The sequence below is a fragment of the Mastigoproctus giganteus genome, chromosome 6 (genome assembly GCF_048544385.1).
Source record: "Mastigoproctus giganteus isolate SK-2022 chromosome 6, ASM4854438v1, whole genome shotgun sequence".
Taxonomy (NCBI): domain Eukaryota; kingdom Metazoa; phylum Arthropoda; class Arachnida; order Uropygi; family Thelyphonidae; genus Mastigoproctus; species Mastigoproctus giganteus.
This window is the reverse complement of record NC_143580.1, coordinates 210,177,550-210,196,594: the sequence shown is the minus strand read 5'-3', so window position 1 is coordinate 210,196,594 and position 19,045 is coordinate 210,177,550. Positions and strand designations below refer to the sequence as shown.

Sequence of the window (19,045 nt, the reverse complement as noted above, 5' to 3'; positions counted from 1 at the left end):
TGGAATTATTTTCTATTTCATTTTAAGTTGATTATAGTAAAATTGCTTTCAAAAAATGACAAAGTTGTTGGAAGCTTTATCTACTGGGGGATGATAAAATTGTCTTGTAATTCTTTTATGTTTTTTAAGATTACAGTATGGTGTGTAAAGGTTATTGTGCAGTTTTTTGTAGGCATTTGAGAGATAGCTTTTACTATGTCATCAATATTTACTTCAGCTGACATCAGATTCTGCATATTTGCCTTACCTGTATTGGACTTTTATCTAAATATGTCCCCCGTATCTAATGACAGCTTTACCACTTTTTATTTTATTTGTATTGTATTTCACCTTATTATTAATTTTACTTTACAGTTCATTCACCTCGTATTGGCTTTGTAATTCAGCCCATAACTTTCTTAATTCATCATAGCTTTTAGGATATTAACATTCTTTCACCTTTTACGTATCTACTATACTTCTTTTTCTACTTTCCTAACCCTTCTAGGCACTGGCACTTTGTGTAATTTTCACCTCCATTTATGCATACTTTATCTAATATATCTATTCATACATACTTATATGGAAGGTGTCCACAAATGATTACCCTGATTTTGTTACTATTGGGAGGTTAACAAAATTTAAACAAATTTTATGCTAATATTAAAAGTTTTTATCAATACGTAAGGACTTTGAAGAACTTCAACATGAGTGCCTCTTGTGGCATGCAGAATATCAAGACGATATTCAATCTCTCTCCATACATTTTATAACATCTGTGATATGATGCATTCAACTGCACACGTAATCTGCTCTCGTAAAGTTTCGGTGTCTGGAACAGCTGTCACATACACCAAGTCTTTAATATATTCCCAAAGAAAGAATTCCAATGGGTTTATGTCTGGTGACCTTGGGGTCACAAAATCGGTCCATCCCTGCCCATCCAACGGTTTGGAAATGTCTTATCCAAAGTGTCACGAACAACTTGAGCCCAATGAGCGGGTGCTCCATCCATCTTAAAGATAACAATAGGCTGCCTTTGTTCCAATTGGGGTATAACATAATTAATGAGTATGTCTAAAAAGACGTTTTCACTAATTGTGTTTTCGTTGAAGAAGAAAGGTCCAATAATGTAATCATGTAATAGGGTGCACCACCCACACATTGATTTTGTGACTGTTACGAATATGCTTTCTTACCACGTGTGGATTTGCTGATTCACAAATACTTACATTGTGTCTATTGACTACACCGCTAACATGAAATGAGGCCTCATCCAAAAAACAGATTATCCTCGTCAATTTTATTCAATATGAAGTTAGCAAATTCCTCACATTTACAATGATCATTTGGTTTCAACTGTTGAAGTATCTGACCATTGTAGGCATAGACCCCCCCAGGGGCTCACATCTAGTGAGTATGGGCTTGGTATCATCATTCTTCTCTTTCTTGGTGATTCCTTTCTACTTCTCTCTCTCTCTCTCTCTCTCTCATATAGGGATTTTTTTTTTTTTTGGCCAGTGCAGCATAAGCCTCAGACTTCCTTGCACCATATGGCTAACAATTCGGAAACAGATGGTCTGCCAGTGCTTTTTCCTTTCTCAACTGACCCAGTTGCCAAAAACTTTTCCATGCACAATTTAATAAGCTTTACGTCTGGAGGATTTCTACTGTACTGAGTTTTCTCTTGTACAGACAGCATTTTGAATGAATAGACGCGACAGTGCTGCTAGCACCAACAGCAGGCCGACCGGGCTAGACGAGTGGGTAAAGTACCTGCCCGGCAGCCCAAAGGTTGCGGGTTCGATTCCCGCCTCGGGCTTGGATCAAAGTACTGCAAAAACCTTGGGAGGTGCAATATGGCCACAGAAGCCGATGCGCCAACAACTACCAAATCAAAAAAAAAAAAAAAAAAAAAAACCAACAGCAGTAAACTTAACTCACTGGACTTAAAATTCTAAAATTGTATTGATAAAAACTTTTAATATTACCTTACAATTTGGTTAAATTTTGTTAACCTCCCAATAGTAATAAAATGTTTGTAACAAAATTTAATCAGGGTAATCAATTGTGGACCCTGTATACTTCTGCATCCTTTAATGCTGCTTTGTGCTTTTAGGTGCATCTGTCATTATTAATTTTTCAATCTGACTTATTAATTTTTCATCAACTGAAACCTTTTTTCATCCACTGTAACTTTTATTTTAAAATTACATTTAATATTTATATATAAAGAAAAAAAGGTAGAGAGAGAGTAACAGAAAGGAGATAATATGCATAATAAGAAATAAGTAATTACATGATTGACAGAATAAGGATGTTGCCACCCAACTTACAAAACCGGCAATTTAGAATATAATTTAAATCCAATTCAAATAAATATATTTTAAAATTTAAAATATAAAAGCAATTGTATAACAATTTAGTGGCACCCCTTAGTAAGGTACCAGGTCCGAGAAACGTGAAATATCACCAAAGGGAATATCTTCCCTCCCTGTTACGATTAATGGTTAGGTTTATGTTAAATTTTTGCTCTACAGTTTTGCCATACTACTGGCATTTGTATTAATTTTTTATATATAATTTCAGTAATATATATATTACTGAAACACATACATGCTCTACATCTGATTTTAAAGAATGAAATGCTAAACAAGTTCTGTGACAGTAAATGATAATATGTGCTTATACACCTGTTTTTTTTTTTTTTTTTTTCTCTCTCTTCTTCCTCCTAGGGCTTGTATCAAGAAACTACCTCGAATTTTATGCTTCAACACCATGCGCTATACCTTTAATATGGTAACTATGACAAAGGAAAAAGTCAATACTCATTTTTCATTTCCTCTCAGATTAGACATGTCTAGTTATATGGAAACAAACCTCATGCCAAGCCAACATACAGGTAAAATTTTCTTTATTCCTGTATTTACTAATATCATTTCACATTTAATAGCTAGTTTTTATGGTATATTAGAATTGTGTTGATGGCTTTTAACAAATTCCATATGGCTGTAATGTGTTTTATGAAGTCCTGTTGTAATGTACAGGCAACCCTTAACACGTACTTATTCATTTTTTTTTTACCATGTAAGTAATTCCGTTTTGTACGTAAGGCTAACTTAGGTCTTTTGGATACAAAATACATGTATAGTACAATACACTGAGGTTATAACCCCCCCAACGAACTTCATCATGTACAGCATTTTATGATTTGTAACCAAGTTAAATTAGGCTGAAAAACATAGAATGAATAATAATACAGAGTACAGTATTTATTCAAAACTGATTTAATCTAAACATGATACGTAATTTAATTTAACCTAAGATCAAATCACTTTACGATAGACCAGATGACCTTTGAATTTCCCCAAACTGTCGGCTTCTACCACCCATGAAGGCAACTTATTCCAGTAATTTATAGCTCGCTGGCTAAAATAAAACTTCCTGCAGACCAATCTAAACATTTCCCCCCGTAACTTGAATTTATGTCCCCTACTTCTAGCATCATTTATAATTTTGAAAATTTCGTCCTCAATCAAATCTCCTCTACGGTGTCTAGTTTCCGAACTCTGCAACCCACATATTCGAAGTCTTTCTTCATAAGGACGCCCTTTTGCCGATCTCGCCAGGCGAGTTACCTGTCTTTGCACCCTTTCAAGAAGCTCGATGTCTTTCTGTAGGTGCGGTCTCCATGCTTGAACAGTATTCCAAGTGTGATCTAACAAAAGCCTTATATAATGGGATTATCACGTCCTTATCTCTACTTGCAAAAGTTCGATAGGACACCATGGGCCTTCCTTGCAACCTGTTTACAATGCTCAGAGAATTTCATGTCTGACCGTATCATAACACCCAAGTCCCTTTCCTCCAGTACTGGGTTTAGTTGAATTCCACCAAGTGAATAAGTTATTTTGGGATTACTGTCTTAATGGCAGCTATACTTTAATCCAACAAAGTGTAATACCTTACACTTTGTTGGATTAAAGTATAGCTGCCATTTTTCTGACCATTCCTGAAGTCTATCTAGGTCTCTCTGAAGAAGCTCAGCTTGACAGTGATCATTAACTACTCTACCGATTTTAACATCATCTGCAAATTTAGACATCACGCCCTCTATCCCTTCATCGATGTCGTTTATGAAAATTAAAAACAACAGTGGTTCTAATACTGATCCTTGGGGAACCCCCACTTCTTACATCAATCCAATCTGAGGAATAGCCATTTATCACAACCTTCTGCCTCCTGCCCTGAAGCCATCCTGCTATCCATCTAAGGATTTTCCCAGTGATTCCAGCTTATAAAGCAATCACTCATGTGGGACTGAGTCAAAAGCTTTGCTGAAATCTAAATAAACAATGTCAAAATTATTCCCTAAATCCAGCTCGTGAGTGACCCTTTCAAAATAGCGAACCAGATTTTTAAACATGATTTTCCCTTCACAAAACCATGCTGAGTATCCTTGAGAATTTCAATTCGATCCAAATGGTCCTGAATTCCACCCTTCATCATTTCCTCCATGATTTTCCCTACCACTGAAGTCAGACTGATAGGTCGATAATTTCCCACTTCACTTTTAGAGCCGCCTTTACGTATGGGAGATACATTGGCACTTTTCCAATCCAAGGGAATCTCCCCAGAGTCTAGTGATGCTCGCATAATTAGCCTCAATGTTCAATGCACTCACTTGCCGTCTCTCTTAAGATTATAGGGTATATTCCATCAACTCCAGGAGCCTTGCTGGCTTGTAGGCTCGAAAGTTTTTTCATTAAATAATCTTGCGAAATTTCAATATCATTAATTATATATTTTTCAACTTCGCTCCCACAATTTCCCATTGCCACAAAAGGTTTTTCATTTTAAATATCGATGCAAAACAACTGTTGAGTTCATCTGTAGCAGCAGCTGGTGTATTTAATATTATCCCCTTTCCCTTACGTAAAGGTCCGATCTGGTTTGTCGTGCTCTTCTTGGCATTTATATATGTGAAGAATTCCTTTTTCCCCCCCTCTTCACTCTGTTTGCTAGTGATTTCTCATAAACTACCTTTGCCTGTCGAACCTTTTCTGTGGCTCTATTACAGATCATCTTCTAACTGTTATAGGCTTCAGTACTCTTCATTGCTCTGTTACCTTTCCATGCCACCTTTTTCTTCTCAAGTAATGTGGCAACTTCACTATTCATCCAACTGGGAACCCTCCTCGTGGAGTAATTTTTTTAATGGTAAATACGCATTCAAGGCTTCTGTGATTAATGTTTTAAAAGCATACCACAGTTCAAATGTATTCATTCTGTGTGCGATATCTACCCAGTTAATAGAGGCCTTAAGGCATCGAATTTCCTTTTCTGAAATTAAAACCTATTCCTTTGCCTTTTACTGCTGCTACCTCTCTCATCATCATCATCCACTGTAGAACTCCGTGATCACTTCCTGCTACTGGTTCCTCTACTGTCAGCCCTGTTATGTCATCTGATTCGTGGTTGATGATGAGGTCTAGGATATTCTTTTCTCTAGTACTTTCCCTGACATGTTGATACAAATAACAGTCATCTAGTTGATTTAAACATTTTGTTCCCCATGTCGAGTTTCCTTCCGATTTACTCCAATCAATTAGAGGCAAATTGAAATCACCCATAATAAGACATTGACGCTTACTTGCCCATTCCATTTGCATGGAGAGGCTTTCGTCATAATCTTCACAATCACCTGGTCTGTAGATTACTCCTACTCACATTATACCTTTGTTTCCAACTATCTCACACCATACAGATTCTGTACTAGCACGTGAAATGTCTGAATCCGGGAAAGCTATCATCGCACTCAGGCTGCTTCTGATAAGAAGCATTATCCCACCACCCCTTCTATCTACCCTGTCCTTCCTTCATTATACAAGCCATAATGAAACTCACCATCCCCAATTTCCGGGTGGCACGACGTCTCCGTAAGCCCTATTATGTCCGCATTACTTGTTTTAACCAGCAGTTCGAATTCGCTCATTTTATTGACGATACTTCTAACATTATATATAAACAATTAAGACTTACTGTTCTTGTATATTTAACAACCCTAACACAACCCTTGAAGTTTTTTAAGCTCTCTTCCCTGGCATTAGCTACCTGCTCATTTGAAACATTTCTGCACCCAGAACATCTAGATAATATGTCCAGTTGGGGTAACAGACAAGAACTCTTGAGGTATGTGCAAGAGTTACTTTGACCAATATTATCAGATAAATGCGTGTCAGATAAACCCACATCCCCCCCTAACTAGCAGTTTCCCTGAACCTTTAAGGTATCCTCAATAATACTGGCAAAAACGTTTGCACCACCTTTGTTTAAGTGTATCCCATCTCTACAAAACAAATTCCTTCTACCTACAAGGGCCAAGCTGATAGAAATTTTCCCCCCTAAAGCCTTTCAGAGTCCTTCAGGTCTTGAGTTAATCCACAAGGCTTTTAACATATAATCCCTCCTATTGTGTCTGGGCAGAATTGCAGACACACAGACATCGTGGCCTGGTTCGCGGCATCTCCTCAGCATGGTCCTGTATTTTTCCAACAATTCGTCAGATCGTGTACATTTAATGTCGTTAGTCCCCACATGAATAATAATATTCTCTTTATCCCCCTTAAAATCTGACAATCTGTTGGTGACATCATTAATAGTTGCTCCCGACAGACATACCCTGGTTCTACTCCACCTATCCTTATTACAAAAAATATTCCCCGTTTCCCTGACAATGGAGTCTCCTAATAAAATGGTGTCTTTTTTAACCAGAGTAGTTTGCACTTGGTTTTTCTGTTTTGAAGCCTGAATCGGGTGTGCATCACTTGGTAGATTGTTGGAGTCTTTAGTCCCTGACGAGCTCCCAGATGCATTATTCTCGAGGGAAAGCACCCATTTTTTTCAGGGACTCAAGGATCTATGTGGTTTCTTCTGATTTTTGGGTTAAACAGCACGCATCCTCAGATCATTCTTCTCATTCAACAGCATCACAATTAGCCTTTCACCGTTAACAAAAAACATACTTTTTATTCAACATGGCCAAAATACTTGTGTACAACTTAATGGTATGAGACTATTAATTGCAGAAACTCTCAAAATTAAATTACATGAGAATTCTATTAATTTGCCAGCCATATCTAATCTCCGATTCGTGGTCTTTTGCACACATGCATGAAGACTAATAATCTCTATTTAAGATTCGTGCTCACACATACTCGGTAATTTTCATTCCTGTGATCACGACATACGGTCAAAAAATGTTGTCAGCTTCAAGAAGGAAAATTGTTTTTTAAAATTAATGTTAAACTTGTTTTAATTATTTTTTAATTGCGTTCAATTGATTTTTTAATTGTTTTCAATTTGTTTTTTTACTGTAATCATTTTGCATTAATGTTTTATTCATTTTAATTTCTGGAGAGTATCATATGGAAGTATTCTACGTACCATATTGAGGTAAACTTCTCTTATTCTTTTACAAATATTGAGTAGAACGTATTGAGCATCATAGCTCTGGTTTATACTACATAATTATCCTACAAACTGTAAAGAAATAATTTCAAAAACCACTCCAGTAAACGTGTGTAAAGATTTTGGCAGGTAAAAAAGTTACAACTTTTTAATCTTCAATCAACAAAACAGTTAACATGGAATCGATATTTTGGTACTACTCCTGTAACTCACCACTGATGAGGTAATTCAGTGATTAAGGTCCTTATGGTTGTGTTTCCCAGAGTATAGAAATTGTTATTGTCATGTCATGTTTTTTAAAATTGCATTCTACAAAGATTAAAACCAAAACTTTACTAATGTATTTTCTATACTGTTATCTTTTTTTCGGTTCTCCCACCCAGACTTCCATAAATCATGCATCTTTTATGGAAAGTTTATTTTTCTTCTGGATATGTTTATTTTTTAAACATGAATTGTGTTAAGTTTTTCAATTGCAGACTTAACCAAATTTATTGATATGTGATCATAGCCCACTAATGGTGATTTCAAACGTCTATCAAGAATTCTTGTTATTACTTGCCTAGTTGGCACCTCCGGGTGGGAAGGAGCAGCAGTGTGCAGCACACGCTTCTTGATTAGACCAGGATTCGAGCCAGTCACCACCAAATATGGAGGATGCGGAAAGGTCAAGGAATGACCACCGCATATCCCGGAGCAATATGGCCTTAGTTGCTAATGCTCCTAAAAACCAAATAACAAACAACAACAACTTGCCTAGTTTTTTTTTTTTTTTTTTGAAATTGGTGTAATTTAATTTTCCTGTTTGTTCTTAAAAAAAATATTGGGAATGTGAACTTACCTGTGTATTGATTTATTTTCTGTGCATATTATTTTCTTACAATGCATTGGATATCGAATGCCCACTTCATAATAAAAAATTGTTTTGTATGTCAAAAAATATTAATTTATGTTTTACTTTTCAAGATGCTCTTTTCTTTTTAAATGTCTTACAAAGAATTCTTAACAGTATTAGTTTTGTGGCTGTAAAAAGATAGCATTACTATTGGATTACTTCAAATACAAGCAGTGCCCCTCGACGTGGGCACCTGTACGTGGTGAGGGGACCTCCCAGTGACGCTGCTGGACTTCCAGACTAGCATCACTGGGATCCAACGCCCACAGCCCAGGTTCCAGGCTTACATCAATGGAATCCGGCGTGTTTGCCGTGCGCTGCGACCCGTGGAAATTCGGAAAGGGGGATCCTGATGGTTGAGGGGCCCAGCTTCAATACACCACTTTGGCCCCTGCTTCGACAAGACGGGTGGTCCTGGAAGGCCCGGCTAGGATCAATCGGCTAGTAGGCTCGCCTGCGAGGGTCAACCGTGTCAATGCCACGCCCCTACCCTCATGGTCCGAGGGACAGAATTCAGGCTGGCGGCGGTGCGGGTATAGTGTCTGGGTAGCCCTGGCGTCCCACTCCCGAGCGCATTTATTGCATGCCGGGTAGTGGGCGTCCCTTTGGGCTCCGTGGTGGGTGTGGAGCCCGGGCACTGAACAACTTAAAAATTTCCATGAATCCTGATAAACTTATTTCTTCAGGGGCCCTAACCCGGTCCCTATCTGAAAATATAGACACGAACAGCACTATTGCGTCAAAGAGGCAGCGGACTGAACTACCATCAGGGCCTATCCCACGGTTTTTAATCATGCACTCCACCAATGAAAAACCGATTGGTAAAATGTCACCTTTCTTTATACAGAAAGGGTTAGATGGGTTAGTTGGTTCACCCAAATCAGTTAAGAGGCTCCGTTCTGGAGATCTCTTGATTGAAACTAAAAATGACAGGCAGTCGGAACATCTACTCTGAGTAACATCGATCGGAGGAATCCCTGTAACCGTTACACCACACAGAACACTAAATTCATCGAGAGGTGTCATTTCAGAGTGGGACCTTCTCGACGTTACCGAGGAGGAAATCTGCTCGGAATTGAAGTCCCAGGGAGTTATTGCTGTCAAAAGAATTAGTGCACGTAGGGATGGGAAACTGGTTAAAACCAGAAATATTATCCTGACATTCAATTCACCTAAATCTCCTGATGAGATAAAAGCTGGATACATTAACTGCCCCGTGCGTCCATATGTTCCGAACCCTTTACGGTGTTTCAAATGCCAGAAATATGGACACTCGCAAATGGCCTGCCGTGGTACCCTTGCATGCGCTCGATGTGGTGCAAAGGACCACGAAACAACTGGATGTTCAGCTACAAAAGCCGTATGTATTAACTGCAATGGAGAACACCCTGCATATTCAAGAGCTTGCCAGCGGTGGAAGGAAGAAAAGGAAATACAACGGCTAAAGGTCGAACTTAACATCTCATACCAAGAGGCCAGGAAAGCAGTTAAACCAGTAAGTAGCGGCAAAGCAACATACGCCGAAAAGGTATCTAATAAATGCTTGATTGCCACCCAAACGGATATGACTGTGCCGCCAAAAGAGTCATTCACGCCCATCGCCCGCTATCTATTAAGTTCAGTAAAACCAGCACAGAAATCTCAGTCAGCTGCCACTCCAATATCGGTACCTCCCAGTGCTCAAGCACTATCAAAAGCGAGCTCTAAAGCAACAGTACAAAAAAATCAAGAGCCCATGCCAGGACAAGAAAAAATGGATGTCGAAACGAAGGAGGTACATGACGATTCAGTCTTGGAACTCTTTACGGAGGAAGAGATGGACACAGGACAGCGCCCTTTCTTCCCCAAAAAAGACAAATCCAAGACTGATAAAAGTAAGCCCTCAGCACCTCGGAAGCCGCCTGATGGACCCACCAAGCCAAAATAATGGCTAAAATTCTACAGTGGAACTGTCGTGGATTCCGACGAAACATTAGTGACATCAAGGCACTTCTGCAAAAGTACAAGCCATCGTGCTTTTGTGTACAGGAAACCTATTTAAAGGCGAATGATGACCCCGCCATACGTAACATTACGGTCATTCGTAAGGACAGAATTGGGGACGATCCTGCCCATGGAGGAGTTGCAATCCTCGTGAGCAACCAGATTCCCTTTCAGCCTTTGCAACTTACAACCAACGTAGAGGCTGTAGCAATTCGCCTTAAAGTGGGGTTTTTATTAACTGTTTGCTCTGTTTATTTACCACCTGGTATTGACATCCTCCAGAAAGACCAGAATGATCTCGTCATGCAATTGCCTCCCCCTTTATTATTTCTTGGGGACTGTAATGGACATAACACTCTGTGGGGTAGTACTAACATTAACGGAAGGGGACGAGTCATAGAGCGTATGCTCAATGACAATGACCTCTCCCTTCTCAATGTGGGAACACACACTTTCTTCCACATGCCTACCCGTACTTTTTCTGCCATTGATCTTTCTATCTGTTCCCCTTCCCTCCTTCCTTCAGCTATATGGGAGGTGGAAGAAAACCCATATGGAAGTGATCACTTCCCCGTGATCACCACCTTAACTAGCGGTAGACCGTGTCAGCCATTTAGTTTACCGCGGTGGAAGATTGATCAGGCTGACTGGAATGCCTTTCAACATCTGGCAAATCTTGACCTCGCTACAGTCAGTCGGGAACATATCAATGATGCAGTCACGTACGTTACAGAAAGTATTGTCCAATCAGCTGCAATTGCAATCCCAAAAACATCCAGCCGGTTTCCACTATTTCCTAAACCTTGGTGGAATTCTGAGTGCACAACAGCAAAAAAGGCACAAAACAAAGCCTGGGAGATATTCCGTCGATATCCCACGACTGATAATCTAATATCATTTAAACATGCACGTGCAAAAGCACGTTATATCCAACGTCAGAGCCAAAGGAAATCTTGGATCCGTTTTACATCATCCATAACCCAGACTGCCAACTCAAAAGTAGTCTGGGACAAGATCCGGAAAATGAAGGGCAAATACCCACCGTGCCCTTCGGTGATTCTCGAGCACAATGGATGTCTAATTGCAGACCGAACTGCAGTTGTAAATACTCTGGGTGAAACATTTGCGAAAATATCTGCAACAACATCATTCCCTCCAGAGTTCTTGGCCTTGAAAGAAAAACGTGAGAAACATCCATTAAACTTCTCTTCAAAAGGGCTCGAACCATATAACAAGCCCTTTACACAGGAAGAGTTAAATGCAGCACTCTTTCTTACGCATGCAAGTGCTGTCAGGCCCGATGACATCCACTACGAAATGATAAAACATCTGTCTCCACAGTCTAAAAATCACTTATTAATTTTATTTAACAGAATTTTTCTTGATAAACAATTTCCGGATTCCTGGCGGAAAGCAATCGTTCTTGCCTTCCCAAAACCAGGAAAGGATCCTAGATATCCAAGTAACTATCGTCCTATTGCTCTGACAAGCTGTTTGTGCAAGGTCCTGGAAAGAATGGTTAATGCCCGCCTTGTGTGGTATTTGGAAACAAATGACCTGCTTTCCAGGACTCAGTGCGGCTTCCGAAGAGACAGAACCACTTTGGATCATTTAATCCGACTTGAAACATACATTCGTGACTCTTTTATTAAATCCGAGCATCTGGTAGCAGTTTTCTTTGATATTGAAAAAGCGTACGACACAGCCTGGCATTTTGGAATATTAAAAGACCTCTACAACTTTGGTCTTAGGGGTAACCTTCCTCTCTTTATCAAAAACTTCCTTTCGAATCGTCATTTTCAAGTTCGTTTAGGATCTACACTCTCTCGAGAGTTCTGTCAGGAAGAGGGAGTCCCACAAGGGTCTGTTCTAAGTGTCACGCTTTTTGCAATCAAAATAAACTCTATCACGGAACAACTTCCGCCCACAATAAGCAATGCCCTCTATGTTGACGACTTTACTATATTTTGTCACTCATGCAATATGAGGGTCATTGAAAGGCAACTGCAGAAAGCCATTGACCACCTTACATCTTGGTCATTGGCTAATGGTTTCAGATTTTCATCACAGAAGACCGTTTGTGTACACTTCTGTCGCAAACGTAATCTTCATCCTGAACCGGATTTAAGGCTTGAGCAAAACAACATCCCAGTCATAGCAGAAGTCAAATTCCTTGGACTTATCTTCGACAAAAAGCTGACATTTGTTCAACATATTCGTCAGCTTAGGACAAGGTGTGTTAAAGGGCTTCACATCCTTCGTGCCCTTTCGTCAACATCATGGGGCGCAGATCACTCTACTCTTCTTCATCTTTACTGAGCCCTTGTCCGTTCTAAACTCGATTATGGGTCCCAGGTATATGGATCTGCTAGAGATAGTGCACTTCGGTGGTTAAATCCAGTTCGCCATCAGGCCATTCGGATAGCCACAGGAGCATTTCGCACATCTCCAGTCCAAAGCCTTTACGTCGAAGCAAATGAACCATCCCTATCTTTTCGACGTAAGCAGTTGTCTTTACATTACACCTTTAAATTGAAAGCCCTCCCTGATCATCCCACATGGGCATCAGTTTTTGAGCCACATTGGGAAAATCTCTATAACACCCGTCGGACTGCCAACAGACCTTTTGGTATTCGGATGCAAGGGCTATTAAATGAACTAAACATGACGGTAAACAAAGTTGCCCAGTCACCAAGGCAACTCCTTCCACCCTGGTATGCACATTTGCCAATGTGTGACTTCTCCCTCAAGATCATGGAGAAGGCTAATACACTGGCGGCCGTCTATCAGCAACTCTTTGCATCACATAGAGAGCAGTACTCTGACTTTGTGCCAGTCTACACAGATGGCTCAAAGTCAGAATCTTATGTGGGATCTGCTGTTGTATTTCCTCAGAAGACATTATCATTCAAGATCCCACGAGAAGCTAGCATTTCTACTGCATAGTTGCATGCAATTGAAATAGCCCTTGAGTTCATTATAAATAGCGATTACCAAAGGTACATGATTTACTGTGATTCATTGAGCGTGTTACAGGCTCTAGTGTCGATGAGGTACAACTCTCATCCGGTCCTGTCCCGGATCCGGCAGATGCTTTGTTCTACCTTTGAATCAGAATTTGACATTCGCTTCTGCTGGATCCCAAGCCACATTGGGATCCGGGGAAATGAATTAGCTGATACCGCTGCCAAATCAGCCATTTCCCTGTCAGTCCCCTATACAGACTACACGCAAATAATACGATGTAAATTATATTCCCAATGGCAAGGTTCTTGGCACGGACAGACCGCGAATAAACTACAGCGTATTAAGCCTGTAATCATGCAGTGGCAGTCCAGTCTACGCAGGGTCCGAAAAGAGGAAGTTGTTCTTGCTCGGCTCCGCATAGGTCATAGCCATCTAACACACTCCTTTTTGCTGGGGGCGGATGGCCCACCTATGTGTGAGACGTGTAACGTCCTGTTAACTGTTTCTCACGTTTTTATTGAATGTCCTGTTTTTAGACCATCTTTTTCTAGAAGTTTTAGTAATCTGGCTGAACCCTTTACACTCGGTCAGATTTTAGGTGACAGAGACAACATGTCTGATGTTTTTAATTTTTTACAGTCGATCAATTTATATACAAAGATTTAAGTTTATATTTTATACCTTTTATATAACCTTTAACCACTGTATCATTTTTACCTTTTTGACACGGTAGCCTGTTCTAAGGCTGACCAATATTTTTGTATTAGTTTTATTTTTTGATTTGGCGCATTATGGCCATAGCTGCCAATGCGCCATTAAAAACCAAACCAAACCTTTTGACTTGGCGCATTATAGCCTTAGATGCTAATGCGCCATAAAACCCTAAAACAAACAAACAAACAAACAAACAAACAAGCAGTGCAAAAAGCATTACATGATAATTCAAAATATTGGATTTTTTTTTTTTTTTTTTTTAATGCCAAAAAATTTTTTTTATTTAAAGACTTCTAGTGCAGTTTTCTTAAAAGACAAAAGGTTACTGTTTTATGTGTTCTGTACAAAGACAGTCAGGGAAGAAACGTGTCATATTTCAAGTACATTATATATTTATAATGCATTATAGGCACCTCCGTAGCCAGGTGGGAAGGAGCAGCAGTAGTGTGTAGCACACACTTCTTGATTAGACCGGGGTTCAAGCCCGTCACCACCAAATACGGAGGATGCGGAAAGGTCAGGGAATAACCACCGCATATTCTCGAAGCAATATGGCCTTAGTTGCTAATGCTCCTAAAAACCAAATAACAACAACATAGTGCATTACTTTTAATAAAGGTTTATCTTTTAATGTCTTTCAGTGTTTGTTTTTGTGAATAATGTTAATTAATCATTTTGGATTTTAAATATTATATGGCAGGCATGATTTAACACATTCACTTCTTCTTTTTAGATAGATTTTGCCATTTCATTAATTTTATATTATTATTTCTCATTTTATTTTATTTTTGGCATTTTTGAAGAATGTGAAAGTGAAATTTCTCTATATTTTTAAGCTAGTTTTATCAGGATTTGTATAATAGAAATTTACTTAATGAAGTAAATTTCTATTATACATATCCTGATATGTATAATAGAATTATACATACTGATTAGTAGATTATGGCTCATTGTTCATGCTTGTTTGTGTACTGTGGAAACAAGATTTTCTGATTGAATTTTTTTCCCTTCCAGCTCAAGATAATCAAGAAAAAAAAAAAGATGAGGAAGATGAAAGCTATGAATATGATTTAATAGGTGTTACTGTCCATACTGGTACTGCTGATGGAGGCCACTATTATAGTTTCATTAGAGAAAGGCACACTCCTGGCAAAGATAAATGGTTAGAAGCTAGTTGTTAGTTTTAATTATTTACTTCACAGCATTAATTCTATGTGTGTGTACCTACTGACTGATTCTTCATGCTGATTATTATTATTAACTTACAAGGGGTGGTCAAAAGGTTCTGAGAACAGGATATATAAAATGTATCAATAAATTATAGGATTGATAATTTTATAGCGTAATTTCTTATAAAATAATGTGAAAAAATTGTATGCCTGTGTCTTATGGAATTTCTGATTTTTTTTTTTTTTTTTTGGTAGGTTGAAGAAGCATGAATATCCAACAAATTGATTATCGTCCGGCAATCAAATTTTTGACCAAAGACGACAGAAATGCTAAAGAAATATGTGAAAGAATGATCAGAGTGTTTAGGGAAGTATTACTATCACTCAGTTATGTCACTGTCGCAAGATGGTTGCCAGAGTTCAAAAGTGGATGGAAATCAGTTGGTTGAGGGTGATCCAAGGTCTAGGCAGCCATCTGAAGCATGAATTCTGAAGCAGTTGCCATCAGTGTAGAAAAAAACTTACAAAACAGGAAAAGTAAAATGTTAAGTACTGGAAAAAGTAGTTAACATTTCCTGCAAGAATGTTATCAATAATACATGAGCATTTGGGCCTTCCCATAGTTTATACAAGATGGGTTCCTGGAAACCTTCCCAGTCATGGCAAATAGAGAGTGGCATGATCAAAAGAGAATTTAGAATTAATTCTTGATAATCTGGTTAGTTTTATTCCATTTAGTGATTGGTGATGAAATCTGGCTACATTTTTATTATCCTGAATCCAAATTAGAAAGCGAATTAGTGAAAGCACAGGTGATCTCCAACCCCAGAAAAGTTTCAAACTCAACTATAGGTTGGAAAGTGTTGGCCTCACTTTTCTAGAACACAAAAAGATTTTTGTTAATTGATTACTTGCACCTAAAACCAAAATAACAGGGGAATGTTATGCTAAAGTTATAAGCTGCAATTCAGGGTGAAAAGATGCGGAAAGAAGTTGAATTATTGGATTTTGCTTCTCCGCGACACTGCACCATTGCAAAATCTCAGGTCTCGTGTTTAAAGATGATGAAGAGCTAAAAGAACTGTAGAAGCCCTGGTTCTACAGGCTTCTAACAACAACACTTCAGGCCAGCCTGAAGTGTTGTTATTGGTTTTTTTTTTTTGAAGGATTAAACTTCGCAGATTAAATACAGTAACTATACTAGATTGGGGGGGGGACACAGAACTTTGAGCCTATATCTTTTATACTCCATTCTCAGAGCTTTTTGACCACCCCTTATAAATTAAAACCAATTTATCATCAGAGCATTGTGTTACTTGATTTCAAAAGGAAAGCAAAACTACAATTATTCATTGTTTTCAAGATATCCATCTCAGATGCCTGCTGTATATTTGATATTGTTATTGACTAGGGTCAATTTTATAATTTTCTTATTGATTGCTATAATTGGATTTTATTGGTGTAAGGTTGTTCTTATTGATACTTGAAAAAGAATAAACAAACATATTTCAGACCACTTGTAGTTGCTGCAGAGGATGCTGAATTTCAGGTTCAAGTTACAGTAAATGGCACTTATTTATTTTCTCCCATCGTGCTGGAGAACAATAATAGAAATAATTCAGAAATGAAATGATACCGTTTGCGAAAGTAAGCCATTAATCTAAAAATCCCTGATCAACTATTTTTTAATCTAGGAAAAAAAAAAAAAAAAAAAAAACACTTAAATTTGTCCAAATATGCATAAAGAAAATTTCATACAGTTCTGTTTAATTGGTACAGAAACAGTCTTTTTTTTTTTTTTTTTTTTCCAAATACTCATTATACTTTATTTTCAGTTGTGGCTGCAAATAAGTTTATTAAAGTCACGCAATTACTTACACTTCAGTTAAAAGTGTGTGTAAATAGACCAATAGAATTTTGTTTATTAAAAGCCGCATTTACAGTATTGAAGCACACTGTCGAGTAAAAAAAAAAATATGTTGGTATTTGTAAGTATTTTTAGAAATCATTGCACGGCACAGAACTCAATGTTCCATGCCTCTTTTGAGACATTAGGATGTGTCCCACAGTGCAGTAATTAAGGTGTGTTTTGTGCTCATAGAAAGATATGACGTTGGCTTGATTCTATTGGCTGGTTGTCTTCAAAATGGAAATTATTTGAGATGGTAAGCACAGGATGTGAAGTAACAATTTTGAATAATGATGGGCACTTACTCTATTGAAACCACAGTGGGTGGCTTGTGATACGAATGACATGCCTTTGCATGGATGTTTGTTGGCTGACCTTCAATGGTTAATCTGACGGTGAAAGTTCTAGCCCCTGGTTACATACCTATGGGTTGCCTGATGAATGAATGGCTCTGATCGTGCTTTGGTTAGTGTACAATGCAAGTAGCACTTCTTTTGGACAAGTGAGTGGATGCTGTCTTATGACATTTTAGATAGAAGATCATAAGTTGTCTGTGGCTGGGGAATAACTTGTACAGTGGTATGTGACATATCAACTGATGAGCCAACTATGAAATTGATCTTGTGGTAGCGTGCAGCGTTTAGTGATGCAACTTGAATTGGGATTTATGATCCATGACTCTTGAAGCACACCTGTCACCTCTTGGTGGCTGGGTTTGTGTCGGAGAAACTGGGATGCCTGTGGAGGATTAGACCACCATGACAAGCTTGTTGCATGTGATGCTTACAATTAAATAGCGAATTGTTGCCTTTCATCTTGAAGATGTTGGCTCGGACTGATCTGCTGCTGTGCTGTGTATTCCTTAGTAGTTAAAGAAAGGATGCTACATCCCCTGTTCATTCCATTACTGCATGCACTTGTAAATGTATTACATTCCATTTCCTGATCAGTGCTATTCTTGTTTGGGCTTCAACATTGCTATGTGATGGGTGCATCAGCAGCATATGTTGTTGTAGTTACAAAGTTCTTTTACCGTGATTGTGATTTTATGTTGTGAATACAAAGTCGACTTTCTGTAGTGAGGTGCGACAGTTAAATATTTGCCTTTGAGAAATACTTATTCTCTAATCAAGACAAGCAGACTCATACTCATCTCTACTGCGAAATAACTGTTTCATTGATATATGAACTAATTAACTGACTCCTCCCACAGTTTACTCCAACTGGTTTACCATTGCAGCAATACATTTCCTTTCTTGACTGATTGGATTATCTGGGTTGAAGGCCATTCTCATGAAGTTAGTGGAGATATACCCTCTTTAAGCAGTAGTACAATCCTCAGATTCTATTTTCTTCTTATTTCTCCCTATAGCTGCTCTGGTGAACCAGAAGCCAGCTCCATAAATGGTTGGATGGTCAGTGAATAAATGCGAACTGATTGTTGTATATGTTTGGACTGGTTTGGAAGAGAGTGGACAAAAATTGCATATGCCAATTCAGAGCAGTGCCCATGTAAGAGGGTGAGTAGTTGTAGAAGAAAAATAATGCTGAGAGCAAAAAGGAAATCCAGTTTTTTGATGCAAGGGAAGTAATATATGTGATGTGCTCATGCCAAGAGAAATTTGAAGTTAGGGTAATCCCTAGTAGAGATATGTGATCTTGTCTATAAATCTGATTGTCATCAAACATAAGAATTAAGAGAAGCATGAGCAGAAGCATCCTTTGTGTGAGATATGACAGGACTGAGTTTTAAAAGGATTAAAATTAAATAAGTTATCTTTTCCCCATTGGAGAATTACCTGGAAATCAGCATTTAAGAATATTTGAGAAGTTTACTTAAGATTTTATTCTACTAAGCGATTACTCAAATTTATTTAGTTTAATTTAATAAAATATTTTAATAGCACATAAAGAAATGTTGAAGGTGAACAAGTGTATTATGTTGTAAGTGCAGTGTAA

General features: G+C 38.3%; 1 protein-coding gene across 1 annotated transcript in view; it reads left to right on the top strand.

Moving 5' to 3' along the window:
* Positions 1-19,045, top strand: part of puf (ubiquitinyl hydrolase 1 puf) — a 1,022,896-nt gene that overhangs the window by 531,245 nt on the left and 472,606 nt on the right. Inside the window, exons 45-46 of the mRNA XM_090376705.1 lie at positions 2,715-2,881; positions 15,023-15,170. Coding sequence (XP_090232831.1) covers positions 2,715-2,881; positions 15,023-15,170 — 315 coding nt within the window. The remainder of the gene's footprint in view (positions 1-2,714; positions 2,882-15,022; positions 15,171-19,045) is intronic.